At 49.1% G+C, this 25085-nt stretch overlaps 1 protein-coding gene across 12 annotated transcripts in view; it reads left to right on the forward strand.

Annotated features, from left to right (window-relative positions):
• CASZ1 (castor zinc finger 1) overlaps positions 1 to 25085 on the forward strand; it is a gene marked incomplete at its 3' end in the record, with an annotated part of 444050 nt that overhangs the window by 386190 nt on the left and 32775 nt on the right. For 11 of the 12 annotated variants that reach the window (XM_081870667.1, XM_081870666.1, XM_081870665.1 and 8 more), the window contains 3 exons: positions 1685 to 2534; positions 6269 to 6337; positions 21991 to 22081. In XM_081870667.1, the coding sequence (XP_081726793.1) occupies positions 1685 to 2534; positions 6269 to 6337; positions 21991 to 22081 (1010 nt within the window). The remainder of the gene's footprint in view (positions 1 to 1684; positions 2535 to 6268; positions 6338 to 21990; positions 22082 to 25085) is intronic. The other variant, XM_081870664.1, reaches the window with a different exon arrangement.

Genomic DNA, 25085 nt, shown 5'->3' on the forward strand with positions numbered 1-25085 from the left:
TTCAGGCAATGTTCCCTCCGAGCTGTACCTGGAGATGCCATTGGGGATCAAACCACGGACCTTCTGCATGCCAAGCAGGTGCTCTGTCTCTGAGCTATGGCCCTTGCTCTAGGAAGGTGCATACTTTGGAGACCATAGAAAAGTTTTAGTGATGTGATTAATTTCATGACATGATCCAAGGTGCACTGCAACAGGAACACTGCCACCATGCAAATATATGGTGAAAGATTAGGAAACGTGTCCCCAAAGGTACTTTTTGGGTTAAAACGAGGTCATGAGCCTGGAAAACTTGAAGACACGTCCCCTAGGCCTCTTTCTTTTTCTCTCGCCTACAGGGTGAGCAAAAGCCTTTGCTGAGAGTTGAGAGGAAGCGATGAGGGAGGCTTGAAGGACTCTTTGCCCACAGTAAATCTTCACTCTGTAGGGAGAAAGTTAGGTGGCTGGTGGGAGGGGGGAGGAAAGACGGGGGGCAACCCAAGAGGTGGAACCGCCGTGTCAGCCCAAAGCTTGAATGAGGCCGCACTGGCACATTGGAGCAATCTTTATCTCCTCCTATGCACAGAAATAAAGCGACCTCCACACCGTCCTTCCCAGTGACCAGCAAAACTGCCTCCTAGGGCTCCTCGGGGGCCCATTTCTGGGCCAGAAGGCAGAATAAAAGTCTAAAAGAAGAAGAAGAAAGTAACATAAAATAAACGGGCAGGTTTCCGAAGCCCTGGAATAGGCTCCTTCTTTGAAACCCCTCATCCTGAGAAACCGCAGGTTGCCCCAATTCCAAAGCAGCCCTCTCCCTCCCCACCCAGACCAGCATCTACTTGTAGGGCAGTGGTGGGGCACCTCCAGCCTATGTACCCTACTTAAACCAGGCCATTTGAAGCAAACTATGCCCCACATTTAATTGTGCTTGATGTCCTATATGGTGTCAGGCATAGTAAAAGTTCAAGCCACAGCTGCTGCAAAGGAAGCACTGGGAGCAGGCAAAATCCAGCACCAACCAAAATCTTAAAATGCCACATTGGCTTCATGGTTTGGGACCACGTTCCTGATATATCTTTTGCAGCCATGACTTGGATCAGAACCCTTTAGTACAACTGGAGAACTTTGGCCCTCTGGCGGTTTTTCTGTTTGCCTTGTCCCATTCACCGTGCTGAAAACTGGGTGGGGATTTGAACCCTGCTCTCCCAGGTCCTAGTCCAATGCTCTAACCACTATACTCTCTGTTCCCGCCCTGCTCCTTTACCCCATAGCCTTCCCCTTGCTGCCACCCCACCCACCCACATAAATAGAGAAGGGGAGCTCGTGACGCCTTTGGCATATTGGCAGAGGCCTCACTTCCAGTAAAATTACTTTTTCTTCATATTAGGCCAAGGCGAGAGTGCATAGACATTTATGAAACTTTGTTTAATGTACTGAAAAGCCATCGGCTAGAACATTTAGGAAATTGATTTTCCTGGCATTGATGAACTCTTTTTATTTTACCCCAGTATTAATTACTTTTTTTCAAAAAACAAATTAATTTAAGAGTCGTAAAACCGAACAAGTGAGCCAAATGTCGGTAGATCATGTTCTCTCTTTCGTCCCCCCTTCTCCTCCCCTCCCCTCACCCCCCCACCAGCACCAGAGGGGAAGGGGAAACCCACCCCCTTGAGTGACGCGTCTTCTCTCTTTCTGTTGCTTACTCCAGGGGAGGCCTCGTCTCTGCGGGACTACGCCGCCACCACCATGAACGAGTTCCTGGGCATGTTTGGCTACGATGACCAGAACATGCGGGACGAGCTGGCTCGCAAGATCAGCTTTGAGAAGCTAAACGCCGCTACCTCAGAGGCCACCGCCGCTACTGTCGTGGCCACCTCCCTATCTGGTGAGGACGCCATGAGCAAGCGAGCCCGCCTCTCCAAGTACGAAGAGTACATCCGCAAGCTGAAGGCTGGCGAGCAAGTCCCGTGGCCAATTCACCCAGCTAAGACCGAGGAGATGACCAGCAAGCTTGGCAAGGAGGCCCCGACCACCCTGGGGCAAGTGATCCGGCTGCCCGCTCCCGACACCTCCCTCCTGCCGGAGACGAAAGCCACCATTTTGCCTCTGCCTTCCCCCAGCAGTTCCCAGATCCAAGGGCTGATGTCTCGGGCCTCCAAGTACGACTTCTTCATCCAGAAGTTGAAGACGGGCGAGAGCCTCCGGCCGCAGAACGGCAACACCTACAAGAAGGCCTCTAAGTACGACCTGGAGAACGTCAAGTACCTGCACCTCTTCAAGCCGGGGGAGGGGAGCCCGGACATGGGAGGGGCCATCGCCTTCAAGACCGGCAAAGTGGGGCGCCCCTCCAAGTACGACGTCAGGAACATCCAGAAGCTGACCCCCGTCAAAGCGCCGGCACCCAGCTTGGGCCCCGCCCCTCTCGCCAGCACCCCCAGCACCGCTCCAGTGGCCGGACCCGAGCAGCCGGTGTCTTTGCCCTTCAACACTCCAGAGTACCTGAAATCCACGTTTTCCAAGACAGACTCCATCACAACTGGAACGGTTTCCACTGTTAAGTAAGTCTTCCCCCTCCCACCCCACCTCACGTTCATCTCACCTCCACCTCAAAGGGCAGGACAGGAAAATCCAGCAGCTTATTCCAGAAGGCCTCTCTCTGCTTGCCTTCTGGATTAGCGTGCAAAGGGATGGCTGAAGCCAGCTGCCAAGCGTTGAGCAAGACTACCTAGAGACCTGGTGGGTTTTCGGATTTCGGGGGTTCTCTCTCTCTCTTTCTCCTTATCAGCCCCAGAAATCCAAGGCAATTGCATTTGCAGGGCCCAGGCCTTTGCAAGACGAAAGCTGAAACCAGCTCTTGAAGTCTTGAGTCTTCTTGGGCATAACAACAAGAACAACAACAAAAATCTCACATGAGATGACTTGGAGCTTTTAACACTGATCCAAAAAATGGTCAAGAGAGGACCAGCTTGAGAAGTCCAGCAGCCGCAATGAGGCAACCAGTTTCATGATGGCAGCCAAAACGTTGCAAGGGGGTGGTGGGGTGAGGGGAGGCCAAGTATTGGTGGCATAAAACTGAAGGCCAGGCCTGACATAGAGGAACCAGATTGGGGTACAGGGTAGGAGACAGGTAGCCACATTGTTGAAAGCAAGCTTGGGATTCACTCAAGGAAAGTGGATCCAATCCTGCCCAGTGTAATGCATGCACTGCTCTTGGGGTAGGCTGGTGGCTGAAGGGTGGGCAATGTGATGCCCGCCAGCTGTTGCTGGGCTATGACTTGCGGGCCATTTTGTCTTGCTGGTTTTCGAGGCTGATGGGAGCTGTAGTCGAACTGCAACTGGAGGTCACCACCCTCTTACAGGAAGAAAAAACCCTGCTGGCTATCAATGAGCAGCGGAGTCTAGTCCATGAGAGAGAATGAGCCACTGCCCCCCCCCACCTCAGCCTACCCTCAGCCAATCCCCACCTGCCTTCCTCCTTACTCACAACCAGTTCAGGTGGTGTCTCTGCTTGTCATTGGCTACAGTGGGTCTCCCTGCCTCCTACCCTACCAATCCCAATATGCACCAGCCATCACTGTCTTATGAGTGGCCCCCGTTGTCAGTGCCTTATTCCCCAGGATCACTAGATTCCAGCAGAGCTAAGAAAGCTCATCCCACTTAATCTCAGTGGATCAGTCCCTTAAGGTCAATGTGAGTCAAGTGAATTTGGAGGGTAAGTTGGGTCTCGCCCAGATTTCTTGCTGTGTGCCAAATGCAGAGACCCAAACACAGTGCAGCTGCTTTGCGTGCAGAAGGTCCCAGCTTTGATGTCAGAATCTCATGTTTTCATTTTATTTATAAATGGAACCGGGAGCAGGTGAATGGCAAAGAAGTCTCTCCGCCTGAAACCCCGGAGCGCTGCCCACATTGCCAGCTGGCGTTGTCCACAAGGATGAAGCATTTTGAATGTTGCACTCCAATCTTTAGGGATCTCACCTAGCTTAGGACTGATATTTTACCTCTTATACCCCATGACCATGGCAGGGAAGTGTCTGCTAGGGTACGAGTAACTATTCCAATTCCGATCCCGTTCCTGCACATAGTTCATTTCTACTTCTCCTAACGTTCTGCACCGGCCCATAATTGGTGGTATGAAGTTTGGGAAGGGCCAGCCAAAAGGGCTGGAAAGAGAAGAAGAAAAATATGTGATGTTTTAAAATCAGATGGCTAGGAGGAATTCAAAAAGAACCCACTGCTGTCACCTGCTCAGTGAGGCAGCCGGCCGGCCCCATTGCATGGCCCTTTCGGGTTTTATATTGCACCCTCTTTTCAGGCAGGGGATCCACTTGGTTGTGCGCCAGGCCAATCAGGTGGCCATTTCACTGCACAGCCAGCTGTGAGACACCTTGAGGTGTGTTCCTTTCTAATCATGCCAATCAGCCCAGAGTTCATCAAGAACAGCCAGGTGTGTGGCCGCCAACTTAGAGCACGTTTGGCTCCCCATCCCCCTTTCCTTTTTTTGCTCTTAATCACAATCCCAGCTCTCCTTCCTTCCTGCCTTTCGTCCTCTCGCACTCTCTCTTTCCCTCGTGGTTGGACGATGAACCTCAAGTGCGCTCTCTGCTCTGCCCGCAAGACTTCCTTGGGATGGGAGGCGATGCGGGTGGTGGATGGGGAGGCAAGAGAAGCCGCAAAGGTTTTATGCTGAGCGTCTGACGCAGTTCCCTCTGTGTACTGTGGATTTGTGTGACTGTCCTCTTGAGAGCTTTGGGAAGCTGAGGGCATGTCACTCTGGTGTGAGAAGCAGGCAGCTCTTTCCTCTTTTTCTTTTCTACCTCACATGTAGAAGAGGCGTGTGGCTTTCCCATCTGCCCATTGGGTGGCCTACCTGAGCAAGCTCAAAGTTGGGTGGGTTGTATTGTGTAGCAGGAGCCCCACAGTTCAAAGGGGGTTACCTTCTAAGAGTGGCAGAGTGGAGATGTTATGACACACGCACTCCCTGTTCCCCCAGGTGTTTTCACCTGCCTCACTCCCCTCTGCACACAGTGGCTGCCACAGTCCCAAGGCAGGTGTGGCTGCTGCCTGCATACCACAAAATAAGAGGTCCAATGGACAAGAAGCAGGACTGTTCAGCCAGGGGAACAGTAACTCAGGACCCCAGTTTTAAAAGGTGCTGAGTCCCTGGAGATCTGCTGCTAGTCAAGAGTATTAGGTCTAGGTCAGGGGTTGGCAAAAAAAATTAGCCATGGCCCAGTCCACTGTCCCTCAGACCTTGTGGCGGGCCGGAGAAGTGGCACGGGGGGGGGGGAGCTGGAAGAAGAGGTGAGGGAGGCAAGTAGTCCTCCTCGTTCTCACCCACCCCCCACCCCCAGCTGCTGTGCTTCCCTTCCCTGGGGTTGCCGCCGCCACTGCTTCTCGTGGGTAGGCAGAGCAAGCTCATCCACCCCGCTCTCTGGCCCACAGGAGGACCAGGGCAGTGGCAGCAGCAGAGGGAAGATGATCGCCACGAAAGGGCTTGCTCCGGAGAGGGGCTGCTTAAAATGGCGCTCAGCTAGCTTAACCCAGCCCCCTTCCTTCTCTAGGCAGGGCGGGGAGAAGCCAGGAGGAGGGAGGGAGGGGGCGGCGGCACGGTAGGGGGGGGATGGAATGGTGCTGGGCGGGGGGAATGGTGCAGCCCAAACAAACAGAATCCCCATGCCGATCCACAGACAGTCCGCGGGCCAGATCCTGAAGGCAATTGGTCCTGATCTAGCCCGCGGACCTTAGTTTGCCGACCCCTGGTCTAGGTGGACAAATGACCTTTTCTAAGGCTGCTTCCTCTGTTCCTAACCTCTGAGCAACAGCTTTTTAAGATGGTGCACATTCTCCTGGGATTGGTGCCTAAGTTCGGTGCTTTGGCTCCCGAACCTTCCATCCAGAAAACTTCAGGGGCTCACCAGTGATTTGTTCAGCAAGTGAACAAACATGCCCTGTGTTGCATTTTTTAAAAAATATATAGGCATCACACATGTTGTTTGTAAACCAGCCTTTCATACATTCATCCAGAAAAGAGAAGGCCATCTTTTTGAAAGAGGGGACTTATGGGAAAATAAATAACGAACTGGGGCTAAAGTAAGTGCAGCCAGGGACTAGGAGATGCACAGGCATCTCTCCTTAACAGCAGCCAGGAAGTACGAGACGCACACGTGCCTCTCTCCCGGGCATTCCATTGTCCTTGGATGTTAGGTGTTCCACAAGAGAGAGAGGGGGCTTGGAGTGTGTCCTGACACCACCTTGCGCTAACCATCTCTGCCCTCTGTGTGTTTCTCATTAGGAACGGATTAACCACTGACAAACCAGCTGTCACCGAAGATGTAAATATTTACCAGAAATATATTGCCAGGTAGGCTGATTTTTCCCGCCCCCAACCTTGGGTTTTTCTCGGGAGCGGGACGGAGGGGGCTGTGGGACAGAGAACCGGGCAGGGGCGAGGGGTGGGGGGTCTCTGTCTGTCTGTCTGGGTGAAATGCAAAAAGCCAGTTGCGGGAACTGAGTCTTTCCATTTCTCTCTGACATCCACACTGACTTCCCCACCACCAACTTTCCTGCTGAAACCCCACCCTTTACAAAGTCTCTCCCTGATTCTTAGAGTAGAAAAATCAGCCATCTTGGCCTCCAGAGGCTTGGACCTTCACTCTGTTTAGGGATGAAGACGTAGCTCAGTGGTTAGAGCACCTGCTTTGTGTGCAGAAGGTCCCAAACTCAATCTGTAGCATCTCCGGCTAAGGCTGGGAATGTCCCCTGGCTCAAACCCTAGAGAGTCACTTCCGATCAGTGTAAACAGCATGGAGCTAGATGGACAAATGGCCTGGCTCAGTATAAGACAGCTTCCTATGTTCCTGAGTCCTAAAGAAAGGTCTGTGGCTTAGCAGCAGAACACCTGCTTTGTGGGCAGAAGGTCCCTAGCATCTCCAATTGACCAGGAAGATCCCACTCTGCCTGTGGCCCTAGAGAACTGCTGCCAATTGCAGTACTGGGCTAAATGGGCACAACACTGGGCTAAATGGGCAAGCTGTTTGACCTGTTATAAGGCAGCCTTCTGCAGTCTCTGTTTCTTCAGAGAAGCCTTTTCTATCCATTCATTCTTTTCTATTTATTCATTGTGGGGCTTATCCAGAGTCTCCTGTGCGAGTTTTGTGTTGAAGGCCAAGGCTGTGGGTTCAACATAATGAATTGTATCCCAGGTTAGTCCTGCTCTGAGGTTAATGGGCATGACTAATTCAGATCCATTAACTTCAACGGGTCTACTCAGAGCAGGACTTGGTTGGATGCACAACCCAAAGGTTCCCCCTCCATTAGCACAGCACCGTGGGATGGATGCATTTGTCCTGCTTTGCTGTATTTGGCTGGCTGGCTGGATTTCTCAGTTGACATATTTTTATTATTTGGAGACGTTGCAATTAATTTGTCTAGGCAAATTAGCCGCCGTTTATTTTCATTCGCCTAGAGAGGCGGTAACGCTAGCTCAGTGGAACTGTAGAGGTTATGGCCACGGCCGTTTGGCATCCTCTGCCTAAAGAGAGGGGCCAGGGATGGAAACGTCAGGGCAGCAGGAGGAGCCCTGGTGAAACCCTGATGAAATGGTGGCAAAGGCTGCCAGGAAGGCTGCAGCCCTTCACTGGGAGCAGGGATGGGTCATAACCCACTGCTTTGCATGCATAAAGTCCCAGGCTCATGCCCCAAGTAGGGCTAGGAGACTCCCTGTTTGGAATCCTGGAGAGCCGTTGCTGCTTGTCAGTAGAGAGAGTTCTGAGCTAGACGGACCACTGGCTGGACTCCGGGACACAGGAAGCTGCCTCATACTCTGTTCCTATGTCAACCTTCAAACCTGGGGCTGCAAGTGGCCCTACTGTTAATTTTATGTGGGCGGCAATAAGGAAAACAGGGTGGCAGTGAGAGGGAGAGAAAAGGGTGTGGCAGAGTGAGAGAAGGGAGTGGCAAAGAGAGGAAGTGGCAGAGAGAGAGAGAGATGGGGCAAAATAAAAAAAGGGGCTGGCATTGGATTCAGACCCCACCCACTGCCAGCATGTGGCCCCTAAGAATTTACCCCTAGGGGGGGTGCAATCCTTAGCAGAAACAAAGATTGTCTGTAATCTAGGAGGTGTGGAACCTGCCATGGTCAATAGGCCTCACTGCTCTCTTTCCAGGCTGGTTTTTTTGTCATTGTTCTTATTCGTTTATTTAATTTATATCCCAGCCTCCCTCCCAAAGCGTCCAAGAGTGGCTTATCAGCCTAGGAAACGGGTGGGCAGGAGGCAGATCTGCATTCCTAGATTCCTGGACGAAATTCAGGAGGTAGCAACTGTTCAAACACAATAGGAAAAGGCCCCTCCTAAATCAGTCCATTAGAGTCTCTAGTGACTAGTCTGTAGTAACTCAGTTGCACAGGTCATCATATAGTTAGCAGGGTGCTATAGCCATTTGTCTCTTCCTTCTTGAGCCACCATTTTGCATCTGGCCTCGGTTGGTGGGATCTCATTATTTTAGTAGAAAAACAAAGTTAGATGCCCTCTAAGCCTGAACTAAGGAACAAAATACCCAACCCTCTTTACTGCCTTTTTCATTTGCTGTGGGGTTTCTGGAGACAGATGATGCAGCTGGAAAAAGTCAACACTGGCTCTTAAGAGAGCCTCCCTGTCCTCCCTGATCAAACAGGGTTTGCTGTTTTTTGAAACAAGATATACAAAAGCAAATCCCACAAAAATGCCTACAAGAGGCAAAACCCCCAAGAGTGGACATGTTACAAGGTATACTCCCGTCTTCCATTCCGACTTCAGGTATTTCAAAATGTCTGTAGCCGTAAATGATTAACCCTTCTGGATGTTGTTGGAACTCCAACTCCCATCAGCCCCTGCTAGCATGACCAGTAGCCAGGGGTGATGATGGGAATTGTAGTCTAGCAACATTAAAGGGCCAAAGGTTCCCAACCCTTGTCTTAGCAGACACCAACCAACAGGATTGGGTTGTAGCCATCTAAGTTCTACTCAGAGTAAACCCATTCAGATTAATGGAATCATGTTTCATAAATTTCAATAGGTCTGCTCTGAGTAGGACAAACATTGGCTGCCACCCATTGTTTTCAGAATACAGCTGAAGCAAAGGTGGTTAGTTTCCATTCCTTTCCCTCTTTAAAGATCAGAATTGGTTCTAATCCACGTTAGTGGCTTGAGAGTCATAAAATCAGAGGGATGTTTGTTGTCCCAGTTGTATGGATCTGAAGCAAAAAGCCCACACACTTATACATAGGGGAACCCCCCCCCCCCCCACACACACACACCGCTTTCTCATACTAATTTTTTTACTCCCCCCTTCCTCTAAAATCCTTCTCCTCAGGGGCCTTAAATCACACAGTGGAGCCTGCGTGGCTATAAGTTATAAGCTCATTAGTTATAAGCCTGTCTTTAGTCAAGATGAGGAGAGGGGAGGCCTCTCCTTTGTGGACCAAACTGGCAGGAGGTTTCTCCTTCTTTCCTTTCCTTTGTGCACAGAGGGGATGGTAAGATGGAGGTGGCGTGCTTCCTTCCCAGCCACCCACCTTGAGGTTAGTGAGGTGGTAAAGTCAGCCAAAGAAACTATTCACCCAACAGTACAGGTTCCCTGTTGCAAGTTGCACCTGCTTGGTATTTATGTACAGTGGTACCTTGGGATGCGAATGGGATTTGTTCCGGAGCCCCATTCGCATCCTGAATAGAACGTAAGACGCGATTGCACGTGCGCCGGTCGCGTTTCGCCGCTTCCGTGCATGCACGTGATGTCATTTTGACCGTCTGCGCATGCGCGAGTGGTGAAACCCAGTAGTAACGCACTCCGTTACTTCCCGGTCGCCGCGGAGCGCAACCTGAAAATACTTATCCTGAAGCATATTTATCCCGAGGTATGACTGTACTTGGTTTTACAAAACTCTCTAGTGCAAAAACTCCCCTTCGTGCAGCTTACAGTGTGCCACATTGCAGTCTCGTACGGGAATTATGAAAAAGGGATGGAATCCAGACTTTAAAGCACCTTTCCCTAGTGTGGTGCCCTCCAGATGTGTTGGACTACAACTCCCATCACACATGGCAAGAACTGATGGGAGTTGTAGTCAAAAATGTCTGGAGATCACCAAGTCAGGGAAGGGTGGTTTTGAAAGCCACAAAAACATTGGCTGCCTCCTTAGAGAAAAGCCTGCTGGAATAAAAGTAGCCATAATGGGTTAAAAGCAGTAAGGGGAAGGTAGGCCAGCCACATTTCACAGAGCAAGGTGTTTCATAATTTGGGTGCAGCCACAGAGAAGGTCCTATCTCTTATCCCACCCAGCTGTTCTTCGACACCAGGCAGTGCACAGAGCAGGGCCTCTTTTTCTGCCGGCAGGGTGGTATAGCCTTCCCATGCTGTCCACCTCCTGTTTACAATTCAATGGTTTTCTTTGGCTGCAACCCAGGGGTGGGCAACATGATGCCCACCAGATGTTGAATTGCTGCAGCGCCCATCATCCCCAGCCAACCTGGCCAGTACTCATAGATTATGCGATTTGTAATCCAGCAGCATCTGGAGGCATCACATTGACTACCCCACTATAACAGGAGCCACAAATTTGGGTCCCGGCGCAGAAATATGAATCTGTTAGGAATCTGCCTTTATTAACTGCTTATCACAAGTAGAGGTGGTGGCCATGAGCTTGGATGGTTTAAATAGTAATAATCAAGATGAATGGTTTGAGGCGAGATCTACAAATAGATAGCTAAACAGAAGCTGTCCATGCTCTGAGCTGGGCCGGCCCTATCGTTAGATGTTTTGAAAGGGCAGCAAATTGTTTGAATTTATTATTGTTGCGCTTCCACTGCTAGGGTTGGGGAAATGTGCTTCTCTGCCTTAAGGCTACCTAGATTGCCCTTGGAAACTCTTGAACCTTGATGGCAGAGGGATGCGGGTGGGCAGGGAGATTTGCTGCCACTGCTTCCAGCTGTACAATGCCTTTGGCCAGCCTTGGCTGACAGGCAGCTTATACTTTAGCTTATATATTTGCTGAACTTCAGAGCTATATTCATTTATTTTTAATCATTTTATCTAACAAAAATTATATGCCACTTAGTAGAACAAAAGACCTCTAAGCATCTTCTCCTTGGGCTGTTTTTCATCAGAGGGTTTTGTTTGTCCCTCAAACCAGTCAGTCAAGTAGTTTACATCTAGAATCGCACATTCTAGGTTATGACAGCTCACCTGTTCTTGATAGCCAGACATTTGGCTTTAATTTACATGTGGGTGTTCTTTCTTGGGGGGGGGCTGTTTTAAAGCCCTAAATTAAAGGAGTAGAGGTAGAAAGAGGTTGTGTCTGCGCAGCACAATTAGCTTAATGAGTTCGTTAAGAGGCACTGCCGAAAGCTGCCCAGGGACGCTCCATCGCTGTGTGATCAAAACGGATCCTCTCTCTCAGCTAGTTCAGGGTTTGTTTGGGCTCCACACTTTACTCTGTATATTTGCATATATATTTTTTGTGGTGGTAATAATAATAATAATAATAATAATAATAATAATAATAATAATATTTTTTACACTGGCAGATGGTTCTTCTGAGGGCCTTGCTTAAATATCTGTTTACATGAGCTCCCCCCACATTGCTTGTAATGGGGGTGGCTGGTTGTTAGCTGATGGGATTCCCCCCCCTTCCTCCCGTCATGCACATCATCGTTACAGAGTAATGAGTGTGTAAATGCTCGCTAAGCATGCTGACTTCTGTATTTATTATTTTTATTAGTATTTATTTATCTGGGTCTCTCTTAGCAGCCCTTGCCAGATCTGGCAAGTCAAGGGAAGGAAACAAAGTGCTTCTCTCGCACATCTGCTTGTGTCGGGGGCCGCATGCATCTGGGCATGAGCATAGTGCGCCAGGGTGTGTGGTACCAGCTCCCCTAGTGACACTCCTTTCAATGTCACTTCCTCCCTGGCTCTCTCACCTCTACCTGTTTTCAAGGGATCCCTTCTCTCTGATTTGAGAGCTTATTTAAATTAACACTGGTCCAGTCCACATGTCCAGGCATGCCAAATCAGCTGCTGGAGGGGACCCACTTTGCTCCCTGTCGGTTCTTTGAGCTCAGCATGTTTGGCTTAGCACAGGGATGCGGGATCTTTCGCCCTCCAGGCGTTTCTGAGCTACAACTCCCACCACCACCCCTGGCCATGCTTGCTGAGGCTGATGGGAGCTGAAATTCAGCAACATCTGGAGGGTCAAAGGTTCCCCACACCTGGCTTAGCGTGTCTTCAGCTCCTGGGATCACGGTTAAGCTCTCTGCTCCACAACCATGACCTGTAATCATAGAACAGACCTTAACTATACTGGTTAAGCTGCCACACTGCACTAAAAGGACTGGGGAGGCGCAGAGCAATTGCTATGTCCTCCCTGGGAGCCTGCGCATTTGTACGAAGCGTGGAATGCGAACACATCCACTGAATCTGCAGAGTTATAACAAATGTGCTCCAATGTTGAAGGACCACCTACCAAAAGCACATCACTGCACTTGCATTGGTTTTATCGGCTCTCCAACAGCGCCAAAGAATTTGGACGATTTTACTGTAGTGGGGGTTCTTGTTGAAAATCCCTAGTTTTCTCCATAGAATTGCATCTTCCAGGAGTCCTTGAAAAGAAGGAGTACCTGTTAGACATTTCTGTAGCATAGGTAATGCCTTTCAAGGCTGTCCATAGAATTTTGGTAATTAATAGGTCAGTAATAGAGCATCCGAGCACAATTCAAACTGTTGGTGTTGACCTTTAAAGCCCTAAACGGCCTCGGCCCAGTATACCTGAAGGAGCATCTCCACCCCAATCATTCTGCCTGGACGCTGAGGTCCAGCGTCGAGGGCCTTCTGGCGGTTCCCTCACTGCGAGAAGCAAAGCTACAGGGAACCAGGCAGAGGGCCTTCTCAGTAGTGGCGCCCGCCCTGTGGAACGCCCTCCCATCAGATGTCAAAGAGATAAACAACTACTTGACATTTAGAAGACATTTGAAGGCAGCCCTGTTCAGGGAAGTTTTTAATGTGTGACATTTTAATGTATTTTTAATCTTTGTTGGAAGCTGCCCAGAGTGGCTGGGGAAACCCAGCCAGATGGGCGGGGTACAAATAATAAATTATTATATTATTATTACCTGCTTTGCATGTCCCAAGTTGAGTCCACAGTAGCATCTCTAGGGAAAGACCGAAGCCCTGGAGAGCCTGAAACTGCCAGTCAGCATAGGGAATACTGAGCTATATGAACCCAATAGTCTGACTCGGTATAAAGTAGCTTCCAATGTCCTTGACACTATCACTAATATAGAAGAATCCTTACTATGATGTTTCTGGCATGTGCTGAAGAGACAAGCCACTTTGGTGCATAGAGAAAATTTATCACTGACGCTCCAATTGTTATAGAAGAATACTGGAGAGTAAGGGGTTTCTTTGACGTTTCCACAGCATGCCTGAGAAGCAGCCCAGTTCTGCCTAAATCTTAAAGTTCAGCTTGAAAAGCTGCTTGCCTCATTGGCAGCACAGTGGCGGAATCATTGTAGATGGGGGGTTTCTTTCCCCATTTTATCCTTGGACCATGCCTGGCCAAGAGAGGGACTTGGCCAAAGCCATCCATGACTTGGTCTTACAGAGATTTGAAGACAGATCTCCCCAGTCCAAGTCAGACACTCTGAGCTGTAGCCAATACTAGCCCTACTATCCCTACAATGGATAGTAGACCTAGGGCTTTCCCAACATCCCTGCCTTACCTGTTGAGAAGCAGGAGTATGAGAGGGTATACCTTACACCCAACCTACAAAATCTCCCCCCACAACACACCTTGCTTCTTCTTTGTAGTGGGTTGGTCATTACGGCAAGGGGGGTGATTTTGTGATTGGAGGGAGACTTGTCATTCTGGATGCAGACAGAGAGTCTTGAATGCCTGTGTTCCTGAATAAACAGGGTTGGGACACATGGGGGCATGTGGAGGGCAGTGAGTTTTACCATTCTGGCTGCATATATTTAGATATAGATATCAATATTCTTGATTTTAAAATGGTTGCTACCCAACTCTGAGCAGGAGCAATTTATAAATCAATCAAATCAAATCAATTATATGTTATTTTATTTTTGCACAGGAACCATGAATTTTCCCTTCTTCCTTTGATTTTCATTTATTTAATAATTTACCCCCTAATCCTCTATAAATATTTCTGAAAGCAGCTCTTACTGCAAGGTCCAAATATGGAAGAGATCGAACATTAACCATCCATCAGTCGATGACAGGATGTCGCCCAAATGCCTCTTCTGCTCCTAAGATGGCAGGAAGGTTGCGGGAGGCAGGCTTGCAGACATGGGTCTGCCATTTTGGCACACTTTAGTAGGATAGCAAAAAAATTTCAGGCCCCGCATGGCTCGAGGGACCTATCCTGGCTAAGACACAGGCCTTCCTGAGAGTCTGAGCTTTATCCCTGATGTGAGAGGCAAACATCAGCTGTTTAATAGCGCAGGCCCAAACTCAGGTCTTATGAGCACTGGTGGAGGAAGAGGAGTGGCATCGCAGCTGGGGCCCCACCCACACTGCTCTCCGCCCCCCCCCCCCCCCCCGGTGCCAGAGCATGAAGCTCCACCACTGCTTATGAGTCTGAGTTCTCAAAGGTGATAACAGCAGCCTGGCAGAAGTGCAGCAAGGTACCCAGCAGAACCGAATACTGGCCACTGTGAGAACAGGATGCTGGACCAGATGGGCCTTTGGCCTGATCCAGCAGGCACATCTTAATGTTCTTAATGCCTGGTGGTCAAAGTATAGAGTCTGATGAAGAAGGAGGTTGAGCCAACACCCAGACTCCTCAGGTACCTGACTTTATAGTTTTTTTCAGTGCACATATGTCCATCATGCAACCCTTACCTCATCCTTAAGAACAAGAGAGAGAGCTGCAGCCCCTGCTCTCCTTTGCTTCTGGGACCAGGGTTGTTGTTTTTTACTGTATTTTTCCCTGCATAAGACTATATTTTTTCCTAAATTTTTGAAGTTTAAAATAAGGGGTCGTCTTATACATGGATAATGCATAGTGCATTTTCTTAATTTTGAGTCCCCAAAAATAAGGGGTGTCTTATACATAGAAAAATACGGTATTTTCCCAAAATACCACGTGGTTGTAATAAAACCTCTAAGCAGTTTACCAAAACACAAAAACAAAAGCCCCCCCCCCCAATGTTATTATTAAAAGACAGTTAAAATCAAAAGAGATGATAACACACGTCAGCATTCAACATGTCTAGACATGCCTAGACAAACACATTTGAAGGAAGCCCCCAAAAGAGCCCGGCAAAGTTGTCTGCTTGGTGTCAACAGGCAGGGAGTTTCAAAGTGCAGGAGCTGCCATGTTAACAGGATTGGCTTCTTGCAAATGGGGAACGAATATTGTGAGGCATCTGTCATGGTGCCGGTTCCACCCATCAGAGTGGTTGAAGTGGGCACTGCATGGGGTCAGGCGATCCTGCAAGTTATGACCATTTGGCCAGTAAGAAGGCTAAACTCTAATTAGGCTCTTATGTGGGTCCTTGACAGGGCCACTGAGGCCATGTAGCCACTGTGCATTCTTAAGGCACCTTTGCTAGAATCCTCTTGCTGCTCCACTGACCTTTGGGAGAAGACCCACGCATTGCCAGTGCTCGCACCACAGCCTGGCCATTCACTCTGCAACCATTTTGTCTGCACAGGCAGCTTTTTGAAGCAGGTTTTGTTTCCATATATTTGAAACGACAAGCCTGAAGAGCACTTTGTGCCAATAGGGCGTGATGAACGTATCAACTTTCAAATGCCCAAAATGAGGGGTGCTAAAAAATTGTAGCATGACTTGGGACTTCAAAAGATATTTTGGTTCAATTAATATAATTTAGTTTTGCTTGGCAAATAAAATGTGTGTAAAATTGCACAGAATTCATATAAAAATGGTAGTATTATTTTTAGCATTGCCTGACATTTTCAGAAGGTAAAATTAAAAGTATTTTGTCTTCAGAAAGCAGTTTATGTGCTTCTTCATCCAGTGTAGACTTACCAAGCTAAATGTTGTCCAATCACAAAAATAATAGATTTGAATTTCACACACCCAAAAGCATATTTTTAAGGCCCCCTCGCCGAAGAAATTTGCAAAAACTAAGTTTCACCCCAGTAAAATGAAATGCCCTATTGTGTCAGTTGCCCTCCTGTGTGGATCAAATTGTGTTTGCAGTCTGCCTTTGGAAGTGGGGGGGGGGGGGCTTTTCGACGGTGTGCAAAATGAGCAGGTGTGCACTTGTGTGCAAGCTTTTCTGTTTTGAGGAGCTAAACAGATGCTGGCCTTTAAAAATTAATAAGTTTGAACTGTTTCAAGTGTCAGAAAGAGCAGAGGAGAAATATAACCCTTTAGCAACCTATTAACAACGGGAGCATCGACCGGGGAAAATTCCTTTGCTCTTGATCCCCCAGTTCTTCAGACCTCTTCCTCACCCCCAAACACACACGCCTCGACCCCTTGGCATGATGTGCCATTGCTGCTGATCCTGTTAATTTCAGGGGTAAATGGATTTTTGCCTGCTAGTCACACTAACCTTCCCCATCTACCCCTTGACCATGGCAATATCTGGTGTAAAATGAAGCTAGCCCTTATCTGCCAGTGCAGTGCATGGGTTTCCTCTTGGAGCAGGGTTGGGATCTTTCTGGCCAATGAAAGCAGGGCTTTCCCTAGAAGTTAAATTTGCATCCTGTCTTTTTCAGCCCACCCAAAGCAGCTGATGATTTAAATCAGTGCTTCTCAAACGTGGGTCCCCATCTGTTGTTGGACTACAACTCCCATCATCCCTCACCACTGGTCCTACTAGCAAGGGACAATGGGAATTGTAGTCCAATAACAGCTGGGGACCTAGGTTTGAGAAGCACTGATTTAAATGAGCAGTAGCTAAGAGTGAATATTAGCAGCTGAGTTATACCGTCCGAGTCAGGCCATGGGGCTATCTGGTTCAGTGTTGCCTGCACTGGTTGGCAGCAGCTCTCCAGCATTTCAGACAAGAGGCGTACCTAGAGATGCCGCAGGGGGTTGAAACTGCTGCCAGCTGCACACCAAGCAGGATCCCTAGCATGTCCCTTCCCTTAAAACATAGGAAGCTGCTATATCCTGCATCAGCATTTTGCCCCATCTAGCTCATTGCTGACTATACTGCCTGGCAGGGACTCTCCAGGGCTTCAGGCAGAAAGTCTTTCCCAGCCCTACCTGAAGATGCCACTGGGGAATTAACCTGGGGCCTTCTAAGTGCCAAGCAGATGCTCTGCCACTGAGCTATGGGATTCCTTTCTTGGTGGAAATGGCCACATGAATTTGAACAGTGCTGTCTGGCAGTGACTGTGAATCAGCAATTTGTGGGGCTCCCTGTCCTCCCTGCAGCTACTTCCTCTCGTGCCTTCCGTCAAGCAGAAATTCTTGCCACACTTCAGTTGGCGCCAGCGGTTGGCATGTCCTGTGGGGGTCGCTGCGTGGCGTGACGGATGGCTCTACTTCTTGGCAGAAGGCACTCTCCTTAATTAGCTCTTCAGCTGCCCTCATATCCCCAGGGCACAGTGGTGGTGCACCACACTCGGAGTGGGCAAAAAACAAATATTTCCAAACAGGTCTGGCAGCCACCCCTGAATTAGACATGAGAGAAGAGGGTGAGATGAGCGTGGTGGCATGAGGAACCTGTGGCAGCAAGGCAAGCATTTCAGACCCCATCTGCACCATACATTTAATGCACTTGAGTCATGGCTTACCCCAAAGAGTTCTCAGCAAAGAACTGTAGTTGTTAAAGGGTGTTGTTTAAGAGATGTTAGGAGACCCCCCCCATTCCCCTTCCAGAGCTAGTTGTCAGAGTTCCCTGGGAAGAGGGATTGATTGCTTAAATTCACACTGAATGGTAGCTCTGTGAAGGGAATAGGGGTTTCCTAACAACTCTCAACCCATGGGACGCGGGTGGCGCTGTGGGTTAAACCACAGAGCCTAGGACTTGCCGATCAGAAGGTTGGCAGTTCAAATCCCTGCGACGGGGTGAGCTCCCATTGCTCGGTCCCAGCTTCTGCCAACCTAGCAGTTCGAAAGCACCTCAAAGTGCAAGTAGATAAGTAGGTACTGCTCTGGCGGGAAGGTAAATGGCGTTTCCGTGCGCTGCTGGCCACATGACCCAGAAGCTGTACGCTGTACGCTGGCTCCATCGGCCAATAAAGCGAGATGAGCGCCACAACCCCAGAGTCGGTCAAGACTGGACCTAATGGTCAGGGGTCCCTTTACCTTTTAACAACTCTCAACACCCTTAAAAAATGACGTTTCTCAGGAGTCTTTGGGGGAAGCCATGACTGCTTCAAGTGGCATGGTGCTGTTGCATATGTCAGGTGCAAATGTGGCCTCAGTCTCTTATGGGAGAGCAAGGTAGGCGGAAAAGGAGCAGGAGTCAGGAGTGCAGAGGCAGGACCCAGAAGCACTTCTAGCAAGGCGGCTTCAGCAAATGTCAACAACCAGAGAGGCGAGTGTATAGACAACTAAGGGGAATAGGGAAGGGCTCGTCAACCTTCTTAGGCCTAGGGGCACATTTGGAGCAAGTGCTGTGGGAAGAGAGAAAGTGCATGCACACGCTCACATACAGTTTGCTTTTTCAAGGGATTTGGATAAAAACTGGATCCAGTAGAATTAATCTGAGCGGCTGGTATGGCTCAAGTAGAGCATGAGACTTAATCTCAGGATCGTGGGTTTGAGCCCCACATTGGGCAAAAATATTCCGGCATTGCAGGGAGTTGAACTAGATTACCCTCATGCTCCCTTCCAACTCTAACAATTCTATAATTTTGTGAGCCTTGAAGTACATCTACAACAGAAAGAGGAAGTGGGAAAGAGTGTCACTCTTCCAACTTTCTCCTTCAGCTCTTTTCAAGGGAGAGAAGGGTAACCACTTTATACCACCAAGGAGACAATGGGTGGAGGAGGGCCTAAGAGGCAGGGGAAGATCCGGTGGGGCTTAATTTTTTTGTTTAATTGCTTAGTTTTATTGCTTCTGACAGCTGGTTCAGGGTGCCTCTTCTGGACTGAGGAAATGACGTAGAAATGAGTGCGATGATCATTTGTTCAAGACTGATACCTCCTAAAGCTCTGCCACCCATGTGGATTGGTGGGGCGCAGAGTTCTCATATGAAATGTGGGCATCTGATGGGCCAAAACAGCACCCTCAGTGCCCTTAGCGATGTTGGAAAGGAAATAGATAAGGCGTATTGGAACACCTGTTTTGCCACTATTAAGACTGCCATTAGCAGAAACCTTCTGGGAGTCGGGGCCCAATCCAGCCCAGATTAAAGGACTTTATTAAGTCCTTTGGTGACAATGAGCAAGAGTTAAACGTATGCTTAACCCCCCACCCTGCCAATTGTAATGAAGGGTGCCTGTTGTCACGCCTCATACTTCTTACTATGGTGTCCTTGGAACAGAAAGAGGGAAGACCATAAATTGAATGTGCTGTTATTATAATCACATCTCCCGAGTGCAATCTAGATCTTTCCAATTAAGATGTGTTTCTGCCAGAGGTTTAACCTGAGTTTAAAACTTCCCTGGGTTTTCTCCCTCTGGGGCTGTAGTTGTAGACGGTGGCAGAGTTATCCTCTCCCTTGCATCCTCAGTGCCCTGGCAGAGCGAGGGCTCCCTGGACTTGATAGGATTTAAAACCAGGTGAAGATGGTTGGTGATGCAGACTAGGTGGGGAAAAGAGCCTGTTTCGCAACCCTTGTGAATCTTTTGTGCCATTTTGGAATCTGAACAAAGAAGAACTTGGTTTACCTTTTGTTCCCAAGGCCAAAATTGCTATTTTGTTTTTGTTTTTCTAAAGTTCATCTCTCCGCCACTGCTCAGGTTTCTCAATCACCTGCCTTGGCGTATTCCTGATTCCTTGCAGTTCTTTCTCCTCTCCTTCTTTCCTCCCCTGGGAGAGGCATGTCTGCTTCTGGCATCTGTCCCCTTTTCTGCAAACGCCGTGGCAAAGAAGCGATTTAAATTTTTTAGCAATGCCCCTCTCTTCTGTCAATTACGCCCCCCCCTTTCCATCTCTTCAAGGCCTTCTGCCTCTGCAATTGACCACCTCTTCCTGTGTGCTTTGCAAATGCCATCTTCCCTGCTGCTGCCACCACTCCTCTCTTTTTGCCATCTTCCACTCCAAAAAGCCTGTCCTTAACTCTCTCTCTCTCTCTTTCCTCTTTCCTGCCATTCCTCCCCTGGGCCGCAGCCTCGGTTTCCCCTTCAATTCATGGCTCCTCTTTGATGCCCGCCCCAAGAGGCTCTCGCAAGGAATATAGTGCCGTGTGGCATTTGGAACCTCAGAGCAGATGGCGATTTAGCTCTGGATGTTTCCCCATCGGAGTCCCCTTTCAAATTACTCCGCAATATGCTCTGTACAATGCACCCTCCTGGTTGCTGGTTTCTGCAAGCCCCTGTTGTGTTGCTGACTGTTATGCCTTTGCTCCCCGGCATATCATGGACTGCAGTAGTCCAGCCAAGCTTTCCTTATAGCAGACAGTCAGGCCTCTGTCTCTTGCTCTCTGGGGGAAGGGTCGTAGCTCAGTAACAGAGCATGTGCTTTGCAAGCAGAAGGTCCCAGGTTTTAACCCAGGCAAGGCTGGGGTTGCACTCTGCCTGAAACCCTGGAGAGCTGTTGCCACTCAGTGTAGGCGTTACTGAGTAAGATAAACCCAACAGTCGTGACGCTGTGTATAATGAAGTTTTCTGAGTTCTGTTTCTTCCCTCTCTGCTGCCGCTGCACCTTTCTCTGCTTCTCAAAACCAGAGTCTACAATTACCTATTTCATATAGCACATGCAGAAAAGCATTGGGGACGGGGAGCACAGAAAGCTGCTGTATACTGAGTTGTACCAATGGTCTATCTAGCTCAGTAATGCCTACACTGACAGGCAGAGGCTCTCCAGAGTTTCAGGCGGGGAGTCTGTCCCACCCCTACCTGGAGGTGCTGTGAACTGGACATAAGAAAAAGCTTCCTGGATCAGGGCAGTGGCCCATTTAGTCCAGCATCCTGTGTTCACCTTTGACCTTTTGCATATAAAGAGATGTGGCCATTTGCAGGAACAGAGGAGGCAGGAGTCTCTCTCAGCCTTACCTGGAGGTGCTTTTGGCAATTTAACCTGAGACCTTCTGCATGCCAAGCAGGCACTTTAACCACTGGGCTATGGCTGGGTTTAGCGTTCCAGCGGAGATGCTAGCTAGCCCCACAATTTAATTAACATGAGTGTAGATCTTCTAGCCATTTCCTATAAACATTCTGTAGGTGCAAAGTGCTTCCGCGGAGAGAGCCGTTCACTGCAGGAAGCCAGCTTTAAAATTTTGCACCATTCAAGCCTCCAGATAGTGACTGAGGATACACACAGCCCAATATAGAAACCTTGCTGTGGTTTCTGCAACGTCGCACCTTGCCCAGACAGTGGCTACAGCTGAGTGCATTCTGTGGGTTTGCCATGCAAATGCAGAATCTACTGTTACAAAATCTCATATCCTGCTCTGTATGGTGGCAAGTCACATGTCCTAGTGGGAAGCCCGCATGCAGGACATGAGAGTAGTTGCTCTCTCCTGCTGTCGATCCTGGTATTCTGGCCTGGTTCACACATAATGCTAAGCCATGCATTGCAAACTGTGGTTTAATTGGACCATCCAAACCCAGCCCACAAACAACCCTTGGTAACAAACCAGAGTTTGCTGTTGGTTTGTAAACCTTGTTCTGTGAACCCAGAGGGACCATATAGACATAATGGCTTCCCATTTCATGTCAGACACTCATGCAGGTAGCTCAACGCATAACATAGCAGCACCACATGCCAGGCTCCAAGAAGTGTGAACCCAACTTGAAATTAGCACCTGACTAACCAAGGAAGGCAGGGGCGGGGTTGAATTTATTTTCTTTGAAAAATGCTCTCATGATATTCACACTTCCCTTTTCCCTCTTTCTTTCTTTCTTTCTTTCTTTCTTTCTTTCTCACATTCAGGTTTTCCGGAAGCCAGCACTGCGGACACATTCACTGTGCATACCAATACCGAGAACATTATCACTGCCTTGACCCGGAGTGTAACTATCAGGTAAAAACCAAATGAAAATAAATCATCGGTGGCGGGGGGGGGGGGGATCCTTAAATAGTACGGTGGGGCAAAGTTCAATCCCAGGCTTTAAAACAGCAAGGGTTTGTTGGGGAGAGGGGAGGAGCTTTGTTTGAGTCTTTTGAGCGCCACACTGGCTGCGAGCTAAATAGACCAGTGGTCTGACTCAGCAAAAGGTAGCAACAGTGAGATCATCTGCTTGGGAAGGGCCAGAGCTCAGTGGCAGAACACATTCAGAAGGTTCAGTCCCTGGCATCTACCAGCGATAAGATCTCAATGGTAGGTGATAGGGAAGGCCTCGTTCTACTCGAGACCCTGGGGAGCAGCTGCCAGTCAGAGTAGACTGGCCTTCCCCCAACTTGGTGCCCTGCAGATGATCATTGCCCATGCAGTAGCCAATGTGCTCTGAGTCACAATAGCTGGCTGTAACATCGCCTCCTGCAGGAGCGATTTTCCCATTGGCACAAGGATTGTTTCTCAAGTCTTGCATTATTAATACAGCATCTACGTAGTTGTGCACACGCAATACATTTGAAGCATGTTTGTTCATGCCAAAGAATCCTGGGAACCGTAGTTTGTTGTGGGCACTGGGAACTGTCGCTCTCTGTGGAGTAAAATGCCGTTTGCAGGATTCTTGGGACGAAGTGGGAGCATGCTTGAAATGTGCTATAGATTCACAGTATGTATGCAGCCTGTGAAGCCACCCCAGATTTGTTTTCTACTAGGAACCTGGCACAGTAGATAGCTCTATCATTGAGATCAAAGCCTACTGTGCCCCAGGAACACTTTGAGATTTGGATGGTGGATCACAGGATTCAGCCAGAGGAACTGAATCCTGGAATTTGTTCATGCAACCATGAGCGTCCCTGCAAATCATTTTTGAAGGTTCTGCACATGACAATACCCTGCCGATGACCAGCTCGTTAGATACAGCCACTGCCCTGTGGAGGATTAGAAGGATAAATACGTGTCAGAGGCACTCACAAAACCAGTCACTGTACCCGCACGTACAAATTGGGGTGTCTTCACCATATAACTCCCCCATAGGCCAGCGAAGGGGGGAAACCTGCATCCCTTCAGATGTTGCTGGACTCCAGCTCCCATCAGTCCCAGTCAGGTCAGCGTGGCCAGGGGTCGGGGTTGGTGATGGGAGCTGTAGTCCAGCAACATCTGGAGGGCTAAAGGTTCTTCACCTCTGGCATCAGCTAATGGTCTGCAGACACACAACCTTTTTTCCCTAAAGGGTAGCCTCATCATCAGACCTCAATTCCAGTGGCATCATCCTATAAGCAGGCTGCAATCAGCTTCCTGTGATAGCGTAAGACGAGTAGAAACCTTAAGCCAGCAGACACCATTTGAAGCACAGGCTTCCCCTGGCTTCCCCTGCAGGAGCTGCGCCGTCAAGCAGGCGGGGGCGGGTGACAAATCAGGCTCAGCCTAGCTGGCCAAGTGACGCCTCAGCAGCTACTGATGCAAAGCAACCATTGAGACAAGCAGTGGTCCTGAGATTGCGGTTTAGTTTCGGGAAGAGATGGCTGGATGCTGGGAGGAAGGGGCAGAAGCCGGGCTGCAATTGCTGGGAGAGGTGCCAGGGCAAGATTGTCAAGCCAGCTTCCCAGTCACATGCTGTGTTTGTTTACCCTGCACTTGAATCTGAGCGAGTGACGCCGCTGTTTCTGTGGTTAGGGCCTCCGCACGTGGTGGGGCAGGAGGTGTGCAAGGGATTCCCAGGAACTGCCCACAGCGGAATCTGGATTTCTGCCCTGGCACCCGCCAGGCTCGGAGGAACAACTTCAACCACAGCAAGGGAAACTGGCCCAGTCCTGGCCAAGCCCTGGGGGGCCCCGTGGGTTTCTATTGATTGAACCGGGGATGTGGGCAGTGACCATTCTGCACCAAAGAGGAGCCGTCTGTCTGATGAGACGGGCCATAAGGAAACAAGAGGGCCTTGAAGAAGGGGGGGGGGAGCTCTTGCAACAGACCTTGGGAGCTGTCCAGGCTTGTGGGTGGAATCGCCTGATCCCACCAGGGAATAAAGCTTTAGGCTGAGTTTTTCCAAATGCAAATTACCCTGCAGGCGAGATATATATTTCTTATAATGAACGGCGCTCAGTAATAAGTGGCCGCAAATTAACGGTGATTGGCAATGGAATTCCTGTAATATAACGCCTTGGGGAAATCAGCCCGTGGCTCTTCTTTGGCGTTCCTGTGTAAATCCCAAAATTTAATAAAAGCAACCGAAATAGATCAGGATTTATTTTTAGTTTAGCAGGAAAATGGGTGGGAATTGGGGGAAGGGGAGATATTTTCCTATATGTGTCCAGAGGGTATTTTTCTTGGCATCTAGACAACCTACTCCATCCAACAGGCTAAACTGGGCTTATAGCCTCCCTACCACAGCTTGGAATAGGTGTCTCGAGGTGCTGGGTACTTGGAAAGGGAAGGATTGTCTGCATATTGAAGTCTTGCCAACCAGGTGTCTCTAAGAATGGAAACCTGCTTTCCTAAGCTGTAGGAAGGGATTTTAGCTCAGTGGCAGGGCATCTCCTTGCATGCAGAAGGTTCCGTGTTCAATCTCCCTGAAACCTTGGAGAGCTGCTGCCAGTCAGTATGGACCAACGATCTGACTCGGTATAAGACATCTTCCGATGTCCTGAGCTAGGGCAGTTTCATTCACAACACTTCAGTTGGTGCTTGCATTTTCCATTTCTCCCATTTCAAAATAAAGCCTCGGTTGGCTGGAATGCTGTTTGTTGTAAATCCAACCTTCTTTTGTGGTGTTCACACATTGCCACCCTTTTGCCATTACTTATGAACACACTGTTAAAGCTACAAATGGCTTTAGAGTGCACAGTTGCTGAGCCTGTATGAAAGGGATTCTTCCTCCAAAGGCCCTCCCGCAACTCATGTTTCCCCACCGCCTCAAGTAGTACTTAGCTTTCACAGATTAATGTGGGACTGCCTCATCCACACTTCCCAAACCAAG

Source organism: Podarcis erhardii, assembly GCF_964252035.2.
Source record: "Podarcis erhardii genome assembly, chromosome: 7".
In the NCBI taxonomy this organism is placed as follows: domain Eukaryota; kingdom Metazoa; phylum Chordata; class Lepidosauria; order Squamata; family Lacertidae; genus Podarcis; species Podarcis erhardii.